The 17,366-nt window shown below is 36.8% G+C and overlaps 1 protein-coding gene across 2 annotated transcripts in view; it reads left to right on the forward strand.

Annotated features, from left to right (window-relative positions):
• Positions 1-16,588, forward strand: part of Col4a5 (collagen type IV alpha 5 chain) — a 195,768-nt gene extending 179,180 nt beyond the window's left edge. For both annotated transcript variants that reach the window (XM_041636781.1, XM_041636782.1), the window contains 10 exons: positions 1,479-1,612; positions 2,408-2,480; positions 2,788-2,859; positions 6,303-6,431; positions 7,027-7,125; positions 9,135-9,347; positions 10,658-10,835; positions 13,163-13,277; positions 13,673-13,845; positions 15,326-16,588. In XM_041636781.1, coding sequence (XP_041492715.1) covers positions 1,479-1,612; positions 2,408-2,480; positions 2,788-2,859; positions 6,303-6,431; positions 7,027-7,125; positions 9,135-9,347; positions 10,658-10,835; positions 13,163-13,277; positions 13,673-13,845; positions 15,326-15,407 — 1,268 coding nt within the window. In that variant the 3' untranslated portion in view covers positions 15,408-16,588. The remainder of the gene's footprint in view (positions 1-1,478; positions 1,613-2,407; positions 2,481-2,787; positions 2,860-6,302; positions 6,432-7,026; positions 7,126-9,134; positions 9,348-10,657; positions 10,836-13,162; positions 13,278-13,672; positions 13,846-15,325) is intronic.
• Positions 16,589-17,366: the final 778 nt, after the last annotated feature.

Consider the following 17,366-nt stretch of genomic DNA (forward strand, 5'->3'; position numbering starts at 1 on the left):
AATATCGGGTGAAAGCTAAGGCTATTTTTTTTGTTTCTATTTCATAGAAGAAATTGAAGCTGAAAGGATTAATAATCTTGTTAAGATCAAAGAGCTAATTATTGATGGAGCTGGATTTGAACCCAGCATTGTAATTTCTGAATCCAGTTTTTCATAATTATCACTGTGGTAGTCTTTCTCACCAGTATAGACCCTTTCCTTTGCAGTAGTGAAAATTAGGGAAGGTGATTAAAGTTTGAGTTTAATCTCATGTCAAACTAGACCCTTTGTCCATGGGTAAACTCCATCTCACTGTTCTAAATTCCTACATGATTCATTTTAAAACTTTACCTGAATAATTTTTGTTAGAATCAATTTTAAAAATTGAGACAACCGCAGGACAAAAGATAAACATGCTCACTTTGTTAGGGCTTTGTAATTATTTTCTTAAGGAAAGACTAAATAGTCTCAGTCTCAGCTACTAAACACTCTCCAGATGTGTAACATTTATTCCCTACCTTCCTACAAAAGGCTTATGCAGTGATCCAAACACCTGGTTGCTTAACAGAACTGATAGCCTTATTTAGAATGGTACATTAAAAATATAGTGCATTTTTTAAAGATTAGAAAAAACATGAAAATATTTTGAAATAAATCTTATACATACTATACTGAAACAATAAATATCTGACATTTAAAACACATTCCATGTGTCAAATGTGTCACTACAATGAGCTTAAAGTTAGTGTGATTAAGTGTCATTTGCTTAAGAAGTCATTTTTCAGGAGCTAGATGCTTACCTAGCATACATAAAGCCATATTCTTGATCCACCACACTACAAAATTTTCATAGTAATAAAAGTTGAATGAATATAGCTTCTTATGAATAAAGGAATTGAACTTTTTGTTATACTGAAATCAAACCCAGGACCTAGTCCAATGCTACATCCACATCCCTAAATAATTTAATTTTCATTGCACAAGAGAAATGGCATGAATTCCTGATCGCTTTCTAGCAGTCATTCTGTAAGTGCTGGTCCTGAGGCCAGCAGCTTCCCCTGCTGCAGGGCATCTGTGAGGACTACAGAAGCAAATACTATCATATCCAGAGTTGCTTTAGATCTGAGTTGGTAAAGTATTTGCCTAGTATGCACGAAACCTTCCATTCAATCCCCAGGATGCCTCACAGTAGACTTGGTGGTGCATCCCTATAATCCCAGAGTTTGGGAGGTGGAGGCAGACAGATGAGCAGTTCAAGGTCATTCTTGGCTGCATAGTGAGTTTAAGGACAATCTGAGATACCTGAGATGCTGATCCAGAAAAGTATGTAAACTTGAAAAGTCCACAAAACGGCATTAATAATGAAAAGAACCCACGTTTACACTAGGAAATTACTCAGTCTGCATCTCTGTATTTTATCCTGCAAATACAAAGATAACTGATATTTTAAAAGTCTGACATACTGTACTCAAATGTGGCCATTTGTTGTGCATTATCAGGTCTACCAGGTTCAGAAGGCCCCCGTGGTCCCCCTGGAAATGGAGCTATTAAAGGAGAGAGGGGAAACCCAGGCCCACCTGGGCAACCCGGCTTACCTGGTTTGAAAGGAGATCAAGGACCACCAGGACTCCCGGTAGGAAATGGGCCTAGATAGTTGATGAAAGAAGAGTGTGTGAGAGAGCTTTCAAAATGGGAATTCTGAGCTGCAGAATTTTATTAATACTCACTATGGGGCTCACTGGTGAAGTAAAAATAAAAGAGAAGGCAAGGCCCCTAGTCTTCCCACTAAAGTGTCTTTGCTGTTTTTTAGAAAGGGGGTTTTGGTGAAAGCAAACCTGTGAAAAGGAAATTTACATGTACACATCAGTGCATTGCATTTGGATGAATACACCCATAGGGAAGTAATCATGGTGAGTGGGCATAGTTTAGATGTTGAAATCAGAATGAGGGTCAGGTTTGAGTTCCACTACATGGTTTTGCTTCGCATCTATGAAAAGAAGAGACACCCCAGTTCTCTCTCTTTGCCTATAAAGAGAATAACATGTACAGTTACTCCTGTGTTTTCTCTCTTGTTTGAATAATCCAGAGAGTCAGAAACTTTTACTCATTTCATTCAAGCAGATTCCTGGTAGACAGCCTATTCTTTCTGGTCTGTCTTCTAACTGTGAAACCCTCCTTATAGTAGAAATCATTATTCTTAACATGTTTCCAGTATCTTATTTTTTCCATACCACCATTCTTCTTCTAGCTACCTAGATTTAAACATTTAAAAGCCACAAAGTAGTAACAGGCAGAGTTAGAATCTGAATCCTTCAAGTGTAACTGGAAATACAGTTCTCTAAGCCACTGTGCAACATTTGAATCTTCATTCCTCTTCTCTATCCCTTCCTTGTTATTTTTCTAACACCAATGATTGTTACTTATTTAGGGTAATCCTGGCCGGCCAGGTCTCAATGGAATGAAAGGAGATCCTGGTCTCCCTGGTGTTCCAGGATTCCCAGGTATTTGAAAGGATGTTTTAAGGTTTACCTTTATATTTCTAAAGTATTTTTATTTATTCTTGGGACTTTTCATATATTCAATATATTGTTATCATATCCACCCCCATTGCCTTCCTCCAGCTCACCCAAGTTCATGTTCTCTTCTATTGTTACTATTATTATTATTATCATTCTTAACACACTAAGTTCAACTAGTGCTGACTATATTAAGCTCCTTTGGTAAAATCAATTTTTTTCTCATTTTCCTGTGTAAAGGTTGTCTTGTTGCTTTTTCCATCTGATTTTATTTTATGTATTATATTTCAAGGAATGAAAGGGCCCATTGGAATACCAGGCTCAACTGGCCCTGATGGGGAACCAGGCCTTACCGGGCCCCCAGGTAAGGATTTTTCTTCTCCTAAGGCTGTTTATGCATGTTACTTAGAAACATGAAAGGCTTTTGAAAGTCCTATTCTGTCTTTCCAAACTATCAACATAATTTCCTAACTTCTTAAACTCTTAAATTATGTTATATTGATAACCAGCCTATCAAATTTAAGATAGATTCAGTATCAGCAAGAAAGTCTTAAGATTTTATTATTTATGCTAATATTACCATATTCAATTGACCAGATTATAAGAACAAGTTGCTTCTGTACATTTGTATATTTTTAAATTAAAAGTTTTATGCTAATGGAGTTAAAGAGATTTTTTCATAAACCATAAAAGAGGATATCTGTTGATTGTTTCAGTAACTGTCTTAAACAACAAAGAACTGTACATAATGCAGAATCAGATGGGGCTTGTCAGGGAGTGGGGCTGTCATCCCTGACAGAGAGGCATGAAAGTTCTATTGTTTTTCACCAACGCTAAGAAATATATTTAGTTTTTAAACATCACTTAGAAATATTCAATTAGTTTTTTCTTTTGAGAGTTTGGACATGTTTTGATCACAATTACTTATTTTCTCCCAATTCATCTTAGACCTAGCCTCTTCTCTACACACCCAACATTAAAAAAACAATAAACCACAACGATAACATTTTAAAAGTCCAATTTGTGCTGCCCAGATATTCTTGGACATATGGCCTTTCACTGGAACATAGCCAACTTACCTAGTACTACACTCTTCGAGAAAATGTATTTGCTCTCTATCAGTAGCTAACAATGGCCAGTAGCTCCTTAGTGACGGTGGGAACTTGTGCCCAATTCCCCTCTCCATGCTGGGAGTTGGGCTCACAAAGTCTCGTGCATGCCATCCCAACTACTATGAGTTCATATGTGCAACTTCTCTGTTGTCCTTGTAATCATCTACCACCGCTAGCTTTTACACTCTTTCTGGGCCTCCTCTTGCACAACGTTGAAAGCACTTCCTGAGTTTTGGAAGTGCAGATGCATTTTGAGTGTGGGTGTGTGTGTGTTTATGACTGAGTGTTCTTCAGTCTCTTATTCTATGTCCCTTCATCAGTTTCGGACCTCTGTATCACTGTGTTGATTAACATCTGCTGCAAATAGAACTTCCTCTGACGAAGGTTGAGAAATTAATTCATCTATGGGTATAATGGTAAATCGTTAGTCGTCAGTTTAATACTATGCCTATTTAGCAGAGTAATAGTAGTATATTCTTGCTTGAAGCCTACGACCTGTCTAACCATAGATTCTTGACCTAATAATGGTGCCAGGTATAGGATTCATCTTGTGAGCAGCACTTGAACTCACTGAGAAAGTGGTTGATTACCCCTATGATGTTTTTGTCACGGTTGCACCAGTACACATGTTTTGCTAGGCTAGTCATTATTGTAGATAATAAGGTTCCTAGCTGGGTATGATTTTTGATTACTTTTCTCCTCTGATAACGTGCCTAGCCCCATCCAACAGTAGGAAAGCTAGCCAGTAGAGATGAAGCTTCCAGGTCAGTACTAAGCTTGATTTCTGCAAATTCTTTGACTCAAGTCAGTGGTGTCTTCAGCAATGGGGGTCTTACCATCAAATTCCGAGTAACCAAGAGCCAGTAATGTCTGGAGTAGTCTATGGGACCTTACTGCCCAACAATTTCAAAAGAAGTAACTTAGTCCTGGCAGTGGGCTTTTCATTTGTTAGCCTGTAGTATCTTCAGGGATATCATTGCTACCTACTACTCTGCAATAGGAGGTTTCCATGTGATATTTTCAAAATTTCTTAATGTTATTTATCCATCCCCATTGTCCCTCCTCTACCCTGCACTCCCTTTCCCCACCCCAATTTAACACTTGACATTCCTTTATTCCCATTGAACCTTTAATAACAGTGTTTTCTGTCTTTCCTCCTCAGAAATCTTCTCTCCATGCTCCCTTAGTATTTTCTTGACCTCTATGAGTACTTATCTGATGACTCAAAGCTAACATCCACAAATTAGAGAAAACAAGTGATGTTTGCCTTGCTGTTTATGGATTACCTACTTAGAATTATTGTTCCCAGCCTCATGCATTTACCTACAAATTTCATGTTATAATTTTTCTTAATATTTGAAAAATGTTTCATTGTGTAAATAAATCACATTTTCATTATTATTTCATCAGTTGTTTAATATCTAGGCTGTTTTCATTTTCTGGTTATTGTGAAGAGAGCAGCAATAAACATGGATGAGTAAATATCTCCTTTGCTTATATACTCAAAAGTAATAAAGCTGGATCGTATGTAGATCTATTTCCAGCTTTCTGAAGAACTTTCACACTGATTTCCATAGTGGCTACACAAGGATGTATTCCTACTATCAGGGAACAAATGTTCCTCTTTTTCTCCATCCATGCCATCATTTGTCATTTTTTTGGTTTTGTTATTTGGTTGTTTGTTTGTGTATACTGTATGTGTGTGTATGTGTTTTGTTTGTATTCTAGACATTATGACTGGGTAAGATGACATCTCAAAGTAATTTTAATTTGCATTTCCCTGATGGATGAAGCATTTTGAAATGATTCTTAGTCACTTGTATCCTGTTCTTAGTGCATATATGGTTAGGATCACAAAATCCTGTTGTTGGATTTTTCCTTTAATGAGTATAAAGTTTTACTCCTTATCTCTTCTGATTAGTTTTGGTTTTAAATCTATTTCATCAGATATTAGAATAGCTACCTTATGTTTAATTTTTAAATTCATTTTATTATAATATCTTTTTCCATCCCTAAGATGGTATTTATCGTTGGTCATTATGTATGTTTCTTGAAGGCAACAAAAAAAAAGAAAGATCTTGTTTTCTGATGCAATCTGTTAATCTGTGTCACTTTATTAGAGAGTTAAGAACAGTTGGATGGAGTTGGCAAAGATAGATAGAGTTGGCAGCTGGAACTAGGCTTTCTGCCTAGAGATGAGGGGAAGAAGGGTTCTCAGCATGGGAAGATGGAGTTACTGTGTGAGTCTGGAGTTTTCCTCCTGGTGAGGACTCCTGGAACTTATCAGAGGGCTGACATGGCTAGTTTTGATTTTCTTGATGAAGTAATTGCAGTTTCCCCAAATAAACTTCTGTTTGATGTGGCAGTTGTTACAGCAGTTAAATACTTTTCTCTTGTTTGTTTGTCATAAAAATATATCTGGTGAGGGCTGGAGAGATGGCTCAGAGGTTAAGAACACTGCCTGATCTTCCAAAGGCCCTGAGTTCAATTCCCAGCACCCACATATTGGCTCACAACGTTCTATAATGAGATCTGTACCCTCTTCTGGCCTGAAGTCATACATACAGGCAGAACACTGTATACACAATAAACAAATAGTTTAAAAAATATATCTGCTGACCATAGACCAATTTGGCATCTGTTTCTTCTGACATTTCTCTTCACCATCTTCACATTTGTATGCTTTGCTTCTCAGGTCCTCCCGGGTTACCTGGTCCTTCAGGACAGAGCATTATAATCAAAGGAGATGCTGGTCCTCCAGGGGTTCCTGGCCAACCTGGATTAAAAGGTCCACCAGGATTTCCAGGCCCTCCAGGCTTACCAGGTACCTTTGTGGATCATTGTTTCAGGCCTTAATTTGCTCCTTACATGTCAAGAGTTTTTCTCTGACAATAATAGTCTCAGCTATGAATAGAATGCCAGTCCACCACAGGTCCCACCTCCACTTTTCTTGTAAATCTTCAAATCTCAAACTGGGCGGTGGTGGCGCACACCTTTAATACTAGTACTCGATAGACAGAGGCAAGTAGATCTCTGAATTCGAGATCAGCCTGGTCTACAAGAGCTAGTTCCAGAACAGGCTCCAAAGCTACCAAGAAACTCTGTCTCAAAAAACGAAAGAAAGAAAAAAAGAAAGAGAAAGGAAGGAAGGAAGGAAGGAAGGAAGGAAGGAAGGAAGGAAGGAAGGAAGGAAGGAAGGAAGAAAGAAAGAAAGAAAGAAAGAAAGAAAGAAAGAAAGAAAGAAAGAAAGAAAGAAAGAAAGAAAGAAAGAAAGAAAGAAAGAAAGAAAGAAAGAAAGAAAGAAATGTTAAAATCTCATGCACAACCACCCTTTAGGTCCAACCATATTTCTTTGAACTCCTCTGGGCATGATAATTGAAATGACTCGACTGTGTTAAAATCCATTTTTCCCCCTGTAGGTCCAATTGGCCCTCCAGGAGATCCAGGGCGCAATGGGCTCCCAGGCTTTGACGGTGCAGGAGGGCGCAAAGGAGACCCAGGTCTGCCTGGACAGCCAGGTAAAATGACTGAAATAGTGCTGCTGCTTGTAACGTTTGTGTTTTCAAGGGCTCTGGATGTGAGCCTGTATTTGTAGCTATGGTAACTTCTTAATGAAAGAGCATGACTAACTGTCACATCCAGAGCTAGGGCAAAATAGGAAGGCACAACCAAGGAGCTATGCTATGCCAGACAAACATAAACATGTTACTTGGATTTTGCTTGTATATAAAGCACTAGAAATCCAAAATATTCTTCCAAGTACCCCAAATAATTACTAGTTGAACTATTTTATTTTATTTTTATTGTAGCAGGTGTTTAAACCCAGGGCTTGAGTGTGCTGGGCAGGTTACTATTAAGACACATCTCCAGCGCTACTCAACTAAATTTCAGTGTGTTTATTTAAATCCCACAACTCCCTTATAACAACTTTTAAATCTTTCTTCATTTTCTAATATTACAGAAGATAATTTCCCATAAAATGCAATAAATACAGGTTAAAAATCTTAAATGATAACCATAGAACTTTGAAGATCATGGTGAAATCTCATGATGCGAAGATTGTTTAAGACAGTGATTAGTAGGTTCTCTTTACAATATTAATTTGGAGCAGGACAGTGGTGGCCCACACCTTTAATCCTAGCACTCAGGAGGCAAAGGGATCTCTGAATTTGAGGGCAGCCAGATCTAAAAAGCGAGTTCCAGGACAGCCAGAGCTGCACATAGAAACCCTGTCTTGAAACAAACAAACATAAAACAATATTGACCTTTATATCTACTAAGTTTATTTCATTGTTTTGTTTTTTGCTTCAATATATCACTATGCAGTAATGATTGGCTCAGGCTTCATAATGTAGTCTGGGCTGGCCTAAAATTCATAACAATCTTCTTCCTTCAGCCTCCTGAGTGCTGAGACTCATCTTCCTAAATTCTTATCTGACATCAACCTAGTTCCAAAAAGTATTTGATTATGCTTGTAAAAGAAAATATACTAATATGATTGCTAAAATAAAAAAATAGAAGCTGAGTGGTCTTGGCAAACACCTTTAATCCCAACACTAGGGATGCAAAGAAGGAAGATCTCTGTGAGTTCTAGGCTAGCCTGGTCTACAGAGTGAGAGCTCCACTCAGAGCTACACAGAGAAACCCTGTCTCTAAAACAAAACAAAACAAAACAAAGCAACAATAACAAAAAATTAGGAAGATTATAACTGAATAGATTGTTAACATGTTAATAACCTTAGGCTTTATATGTGTGTGTATAAAACAAGATAATATAAACATAAAGAATGTGTGTTAGAAAAATGTATCATTGGTAACAATACAAAGTAGTGATTCATGTGGGCCTTCCTAGAGCCAACACTGTCAATTTAGTAACTTTGTTTTTCCAGAGAATGAACAAATTAGTGACGTCTTTATCACAGGTATGAAGTGTCCTAAAGGCAAAGCTCAGCACAAACTGCTTAAAGACCTTGATATAAGAATTTTTAAATAAGCTCATGCAAAGGATATCTAGTGGTATATTAAAATAGTGCATTTTGGAGGCTTCTTAAGTGTGTGTTACCTATGTTGTAAGCAAGTATCCTTCAGAACAGTTCTCCAGAGTAGTGAAAGGAAAGGGTTTCAGCACTGAAGCTGGAAGAACTGCAGAAACCATACCTTTCTTTTCCTGTTGATGAACAAAACAGCTGGCTGAAATTTGGTTGTAAGAGTCAAATTCCTTTAGTATAGCAAGAGAATAGATAACATACTGGCTTTCAATAGGCCTCACTTCGTCCCACCGAAAACTCTATTCTTCTAGGATTTTAGGTCTCAATGTCTTTAGCCAATACCAGGAGGAAATAAATACAATCACTTTGAGGGCAAAAGAAATAATCTCATTTGTCTCTCTGCCCGTTATATCTGAAAATACTTTTATAGACACCCTATAAATATTGAATAAATTAACCACTCAAATTAAGTCATTATACTTTGTTTATAGCCACAATAGTGGTTTAAAGCTTACTTAATCTTGATTTAATAAAATTAGGTATGCGTGGATTGGATGGTCCCCCAGGACCAGATGGATTGCAAGGACCTCCAGGTCCCCCTGGAACCACCTCAGTTGCCCATGGATTCCTCATCACACGCCACAGTCAGACAACAGATGCCCCACAATGCCCACAGGGAACAGTGCATATCTATGATGGCTTTTCTCTCCTGTATGTACAAGGAAATAAAAGAGCCCACGGTCAAGACTTGGGTAAGATAGTTGGCGTCAAATTTCTCTCTATGCATTTTGTGTTTATTTTAAAAATCCTCTTGGGGCCTAGAGTGACCTTAGACAAAGTACATACCTCTTTTCTTTGGGTTCTTCAAATTGAAGATAATATCAAGGCCAACTAACTACAGTCACTATAGATTTTAAATGAATAGTTTTAAGTTCAAATAAAAATATTCAAGTCATTGTAGCTAGTACATGGTACCATTTTTGGCTTAAAACAAGATGACTTCAAAGGGACCATGTTTCCTTTTATTTAGCTTAGTAAGGGAATATTTGTTCTGGGCTCTCTACAGTAGAGCAGCTGTTTGATTACACAGCCAGGTCTACAGAGTGAGTTCTATGACATCCAGGGCTACACAGAGAAACCCTCTTTCAAAAACCAAAAAGTGGGGAGGGAACAAAGGATTTATTTTCTCTCATAGTGCAATATTATTCTGTGGTCAGCTAGTGCCACTGTCTCCTGACCTTAATGATGCAAAACATTATGGTGGAAGGGCATTGAAGAGCAGACTACTTCCTAGTCATCGTTTCATGATGACTAGGAAGTAGGGAAATGAAAGTCTGTGCTAGTGGGCTTTCTTCTTTCTCTCTTTTTCCTCTTCTTTATGCCAAGTCTATTGGATGGTATGATCCATATTCAAGATGGGCTCTCCTTTATCAGGAAACAAACACACCTAGAGGTGTGCTTTACTAACTCTGTAGGTGTGAGGGATGTCTCAGTGCACTGGAGTTGAGAATCTAGATTAAATATCAATTTAACCTTGACTTTCCTTTTCTTTGTTCTTCTTGCAATTTTTCCTTCTTCTTTCACGTTTGTTTAACTTTCAGTTTATCTCTAAACCTGTCTGTAATTGGTCAGCATTATTATTAATATTATTAATACACTTGAAGAAATTCCTAGCCCACACAAGATGCATACTGAACACATCTTAGAAAAAGGGGGCAACATGGATATTGACAGATTCTGCAAAGATTTAGTATGTCTCTTTTATGTGTCCTCAAAAAACGTATAGAAGTTCTTCAGTAGACACCATTGTTTGTAGGATCCATAACGAACTTAAAAACAACACTGGGAATATGTAATTATCTATAACAATGAAATCTACATTCATTGTAAAATACATCTTGATTTTATAAATGACAAAATGAGTGAAAGCTGGGATTTCAAAAACCTGTGTTTTTTAATCTAAGAAATGTGCACAATTTCTTTATAAAACATTGTTTTTATGATTTCAGGAGAAAGTAAACATAATGTATTCCTTCATCTTTTTCTTTTCAATTTTTCTTAGGAACCGCTGGCAGCTGCCTTCGTCGATTCAGTACCATGCCTTTCATGTTCTGCAACATTAACAATGTTTGTAACTTTGCTTCAAGAAATGACTATTCTTACTGGCTTTCCACCCCAGAGCCCATGCCAATGAGCATGGAACCCCTGAAGGGTCAGAGCATCCAGCCATTCATTAGTCGGTAAGACAGTGATTTAGCTTTTACTTTTACCAATCTCAGCTTAGTTTAACTTGTAAGAAATCAGTCTAAAATGGATAATCAGTGCTATTCAACCCAAGTTATATATACAAGAGTGATTTTTAATATCAACCCCATATTTGGTTTGAACTGTGTTTGTTGGAGATCAACTTTTGATCAGGTCCTATGACAAGCATTTTAATATAAAGAGAACTCAGCCTAGTCACTAGGCAATATACTTGTGTATATTTGTGCTAATTCGTACTAATGTGGTATGTATCCAGCTTAGGCTAAGTACTACAAAAGATCAAATAAAACATTTGGCAAAAGTATGGAGGAAAGGATGTTTAATTCTAACTGGCGACACCTGAGGATCTCAAAGAAATATATTTTGTACTGCTCTGTCTTTGATAGATTGGAAAACAACTAGCTAAACATATATATATTTTTTTAAATCAAAGAGCTTAAGCTTGGACCTCTGTTTGTCTGACGCAGTGGTTGAGAGCAGAGTGCCCAACGCAGTTGGGATAGGGTTGTTTGTTTGTTTGTTTGTTTATCATAGTAGAGGTTGGGGTGAGGGCATTTCCAGGGTTCAGAACCCTGATTGGCTGACATTTGTCTAGGGGCCTTGGCAAAAGAGGAATAGATGAGTCCTGGGCTCAGGGAGATCTGGTGATCTTATCAAATCCTGTCTATGGTTGGGTTGTCAGGTACTTGCCTTTAGATGCTGGCCCTCCCTGGGTGGTGTCAGCTTATGGCTTTTCCTGGAACCTGGTGCGGCCTCCCATGGCAGCTGTGTGGTCTGGGCCCCATGTGTGGCCAAGTTGTAGACATGGCTCAGAGGTTGAGAGCTACACATATAATTATAAGGAAAGTTGTAGTAAGGAAAAAAATGAGAATGGAAAATAGACAAAGATCTTGAGAATGTAAAGTTTCCATAGGGAGAAAGATTAGAAAATTATCTTGAGCACAGATAGTAGAATGCTTTAACTGCTGAATTATAGCTTGGAATTTATTTGATATATTATAATGAGCAGCACTATCACCCCTCAAACAATTATTTGAGATAAAGTTTACAGAAGATTAAAGCACTATCAATGTACTTGAATTGCGTAGGGATAGTCCTTGGCTAGAGTTCTGTTACATTGAATATTATTGATGTGATCCTGATGTGACTGGATTATATCTCACAGTGGAAAATATACACCACATTATTAGGATAAACAGAAATCGGGAGTTGAAGTAATAGATGAGATTTGGCATTCCCTTAAAGTAACTGTTAGAGGCTGGTCCCATTAGCAGAGATTTCCTGTTTTGTTTTTGTCTTTTGTTTTGTTTTGTTTTTCACTTTGGAGCAGTAACTTAAAGCGATCTCTTGAGAATACTGGATAGTGCTACTGATATTGTGATCATGATACAGGGTTCTAGTAACCTGAAGGGATGGCTAACTACTAAGTCTAATTTCTTTGACACTGAATACAATGATGTTACCTATTTTGTCTTTATCAGCAGTTTCATGATTCCCTTGGTAATATAGTTACCTAAATCCATGTGTGTTGCGGGGTGGAGGAGCATAGCAATGCATGGAAGTGTTTAGGGGAGAATTTTTTTTTTCAGTCTCAACTTTATGGACTAAAAGTTTCCATAATATATTATGTATTATCCAGATAAATTTTGATAAATTAACCTCCATCATATTTCAAGATGTTCCTTCATGCTCTTTATTAAAATTTTGATATATGCAGCAATATTTATTCTGTGGCTCTTTTTACTCATGCTATAGTTTCAACCACATCTCATCTGCTGCCTGGACACCTCCCCAGCCTTTCTGGGTCAGTTGCCTTTACCCAAATGTGGCCAAAAGACTAATAAATATCCTTTGGAGGAAGAATACTGGGTGGAGATTGAGAAAATATCTGATTCTTGTCTTCCAGCTTAACAGACATTGTTCTTACCACAGTCATACATTATTAATTGTCTACCTCCAGTTGGGCACTTTGACTGCAAGTATGTAGAGCTCAGTAAGCCAAACTTCTACGGCAATTACACCACTGGCTACAGCAAGTCTGATGCAAATTTATGTCACAATGGAAAATGAAAATGCAGTAGCTGTAATACTACAATGTCTTGAAAAAAAGCCTTGCAGTTTCTGCTTATAAATGTATTATGCATGTGGGAAGAGAGTTTTTATGCAAAAATGATCTTCAAAATGCATTTTTCTCCTCTTCTGATCATTGAGGACATGGTCAAGGGCCTCAGAAGGCATCTCTGAAGAATGATTATTGTTTCCTTCATACTCACTCATGTTCTCTCTCCCTTTCCTTTACCAGATGTGCAGTGTGTGAGGCACCAGCTGTGGTGATCGCAGTTCACAGCCAGACTATTCAAATTCCACATTGTCCTCAGGGGTGGGACTCTCTGTGGATTGGTTATTCCTTCATGATGGTATGGAACATTCATCCTTGCTTTTCTCATCACAGTTGACCCTCCATCATATGTCCATTTCTCCCAACTTGAAGACAGCTCAGTTATCTGTGTAGTAATAAGTTTGAATACCAAATAGCTTCTGTCCAAGCACTGTGTTCTCCCTCCCACATTTTCTATAATACATCTTTATGTACTATAGACTTATATATATATATATATAAGTATAATATGTGGATTATATATTTATGCCCATTGCTTTTGTTGATTGCTCTTGATGTGGATACTGTTCTCTTACCTTTAGTCCTAGTTTTCTTTATTGTGTTCTAACTTGTGACCATCTTAGGTATTTATATTGAATAATCACTAAAGCATTATAGTACATAGGTGTTATAGAACATGTTCTTTTGTTTTAGCATACAAGTGCAGGAGCAGAAGGCTCAGGCCAAGCCTTAGCCTCTCCTGGTTCCTGTTTGGAGGAATTTCGTTCGGCTCCTTTCATTGAATGTCATGGGCGGGGGACATGCAACTACTATGCCAATTCCTATAGCTTTTGGCTGGCCACTGTTGATATGTCAGACATGTTCAGGTAAGTCGCTTATGGCTTTAGTTCAGGCCTAGAACCTTCTTCATAGATACTAGTGAAGAGAGATTTTATTAATGGGTGGTATATCTCCTGTGAATTTGAGGAATTTGTTGGACTGAGTTATTTAGTATTAGCTTGTTCTCCATATCTACCTAACTTATCATATAGAAACTAATGTTACTAATGGCAGGTCAGTATGGTTACAGGTAGCTTAGCATTAACCTTTCAATAACAAAATATCAGGACTTGGTCTACTAAAATGGGATTATTTCAAAAACTGAAACTAGTCTATCCCAATTTCACAATTCTTTTCTAAGAATATTTTCAGGGACTTCATCCCAAGTCTTTGATGGAATAAAATAGCACATAATGCTTATATTTCTGACTACCTCAATTTTTTGAAGTTTGTCTTTATTTTTATGTACTGCCTCCTTCTTGATATTTTTCATATGATCCTCATCTTGTATTGCACATCAATTGCCTAAACTTTTCTCATTTTATGAATATTAGGAAAGGTATCACAAAAACAGCAGCAGAGAAACAAATATATGAAGATGACAGTAGTGGGGAAAGCAGTCACAGAGATACATGTGAAGATATAGAAAATGAGGTATAGATAGATATACAGCGGAGTTTTATTCTGCCAGGCAAAATTACATTATGTATGACGCCAAAATCCATGATATTCAAAATAAACTAAACTTAGACAAATATCCATATTTTCTCTCTCATTGCTGAATCTAAGATTTTACACACATACACACATACACATGCACACACACAAATGAAATTAATTAGAAACAAGTTTGTCTAGGGAAAGAAAAAACACTATGGAATATACGGAGAAAGGTATAGTGTGAACATATATGATAAACATGAATGAAAATCTCTTTATAGAACTCATCACTATATACAGTGAATATACATCAATAAAATTTTTTTGAATATTTGTGATCAGTAATGGCTATGAATTCATAAAAATCAATGTATTAGTAAACTATTAAGGTCCAGCAAGATAACACAGCATGTTAAGAAACTTGCCACCTAGCCTGATCCCTTAAGTTATGTCCCTAGGACCCACACAGTAGAAGGCGGGGACGAGCTTCACAACTTGTCCTGACATTTACATTCATGCTGTAGAAGGTATACTTGTACACATACACACATACACACACACACACACACACACACACACACAGAGAGAGAGAGAGAGAGAGAGAGAGAGAGAGAGAGAGAGAGGGATAGATAGATAGATAGATAGATAGATAGATAGATAGATAGATAGATAGATAGATGATAAATAGATAGATAGATTGTTTTAAAAGTAAAATAAATCATTAAGCATTAAGTCTCTGGGAAAGCTGCTTACCCAAAAGAGAATGTCTGTATGTGAATGCATGCCTATAATAGAATGTAATAGCAGAAGTATATAGAACTGAAATCAACAAAGCAAAGCTGATTGTCTCATTTTTTTCTTTCCTAGTAAACCTCAGTCAGAGACACTGAAGGCAGGAGACTTGAGGACACGGATTAGCCGATGTCAAGTATGCATGAAGAGGACATAACATTTTGAAGAATTCCTTGTGTTTTTAATGTGATTATATAATTATTATATGTGATTCCCAGGATGCAATGTCTCACTTACTCTCCCCCAAATTTCATTACTGCTGCCACCAATGGTGCTAATACACTCTAGGACAAAGCATGCTGACAAGTCACCAAGGAGATGCAGATGTACCTCAGCAATGTGCCAGAGCAAGGCCTTACTTCTTACGAAAGAAATGGGAAAGGGACTATACTTTTGGGGTCCAGAATAACATTTTTCAAGGAGTATAAGATGAAGAAGTTTATATATTTTGCCCTGTTGCTAAAACGGCACATTAAAAATTCGATGAAGGGAAGACTCATACCGAGTGAAATGAAAGACTGCTGTTTGGGGAACAATTCTTTTTTTCATGGTGCTACTAATCCTACTGTACCCCAGGTTTTTAATAGAAAGGTGTTACTCTTATTTTGCTCTGTAAGTAAAGAATGTGTATATTCTGTAAACAGCCTCAGCTCAAAACGTCAAGTCATTTAGATGTGATCTGGTAGAAACCCTTCTTTACTGAAAATGTATGAAAGCCTGCACTGTAGACAGCAAGGTTTTACATGGGAGAGAATTTATCCTTTCATTGACTTACTACTGAAAGCAAATGAATTGGGACGTTTATCCCTTAAGTTATTAATTGACTTTAAAAAATAGATCATTTAAGTGATTTTGATCAGAATTTTAATGGTTTATGCTGCTTATCAAGTTATCATAGCCAAAGGAGCAATCCTTTTTATATATTTTCCAAGACACTCATGATCAGGTGCCCCATCTGCATATATTTATATCTTGTTTTTGCTTGCTCCCAACAGTTTTGAGGAACAAAATTTGTCCAAATAATTAAGGATTCTTATTATCCTGGTGCTTCTCATGTAAGAATTATTCTCCTTTGGGCTCACTTGTGTAAGAAGACAGTGTTTGGTTAGTCTTCTCTTTTCAATTACAGAAAGCCAATAGACTTTAAAAAGCTTCTTATTTTAAACATTTTATTATGAATAGTCATAGAATACCTTATTTCTTTAACTGTCATCTTCTCACTGAATGTTTTTTTAATTCACCAGTATCAACTTAATTAAAGTTCTATATTGTAATTATGGCTCATTGTCTCTCTGTTTGGCTTAAGTGCTACTTCAAATGTTTCTTCCTCAGGCAATTTGTTCCTGTGTCTTTGATCATTATGATCGCTCGCAGAAAACATATAGCAATGGAAACTTTTCCCATGAATAAATATAAACTACTGGAAGGTGCTTTGGTAATACAAAATTTCTTGACAATGTGGTATTGATAGACAGTAAAGAACAAGTTTCTCTTTACAGAATAATTCATCAATAATGCTTAAAACAGATTAGTAAATTAATATTTCTAATAATTAAGAACGAGCCACAAGTAGCTCTCTAAAACAACCCAGGGCCTTTTAAAAATAAAAGGACTTTTAAAGCCTTTATAATAAAGTTTGTATGACAGCTAAAAATGCAGTAACCAAAACAATTTTTAAAATTTTAGATTCCAATATGAACCTATGAGCAATCTGAAGCTTAGAAAGTATGGTGGCAAATTGTAGAATCTAAGCAATAATAACTATTTTAGCATTTATTTTTTCATGTAGACCAATCTATGAAAACACTACCGAGTAATTCTAACCGAACCCCTATGTCCATTCCACAGTTCATTTTCAATGTGGCATACATCTGAGTGTTGTTCCTTGATTTACAAGAGCAGATGTGACTTTTTGAGTCCTCGCTCGTGTATGTCTGATTGAAATTTCACTTTGAAAAAAAGCCTTTAACTTTTAGATTGTTGCATGTGCAGATAATATTGTGTTTCTTAAAGCCTCTATGTCTCTGCAGGCCTGTTGTATTGTTTGAGGACACAAACTCAACCCAGTAAAGCCCTTTGATGTTGTTGATCCTCCCCTGACACTGATTATTCAAAA

This window comes from Microtus oregoni, unplaced genomic scaffold (genome assembly GCF_018167655.1).
Source record: "Microtus oregoni isolate MIOR12 unplaced genomic scaffold, Mior012 000050F_005, whole genome shotgun sequence".
NCBI classification, from domain to species: domain Eukaryota; kingdom Metazoa; phylum Chordata; class Mammalia; order Rodentia; family Cricetidae; genus Microtus; species Microtus oregoni.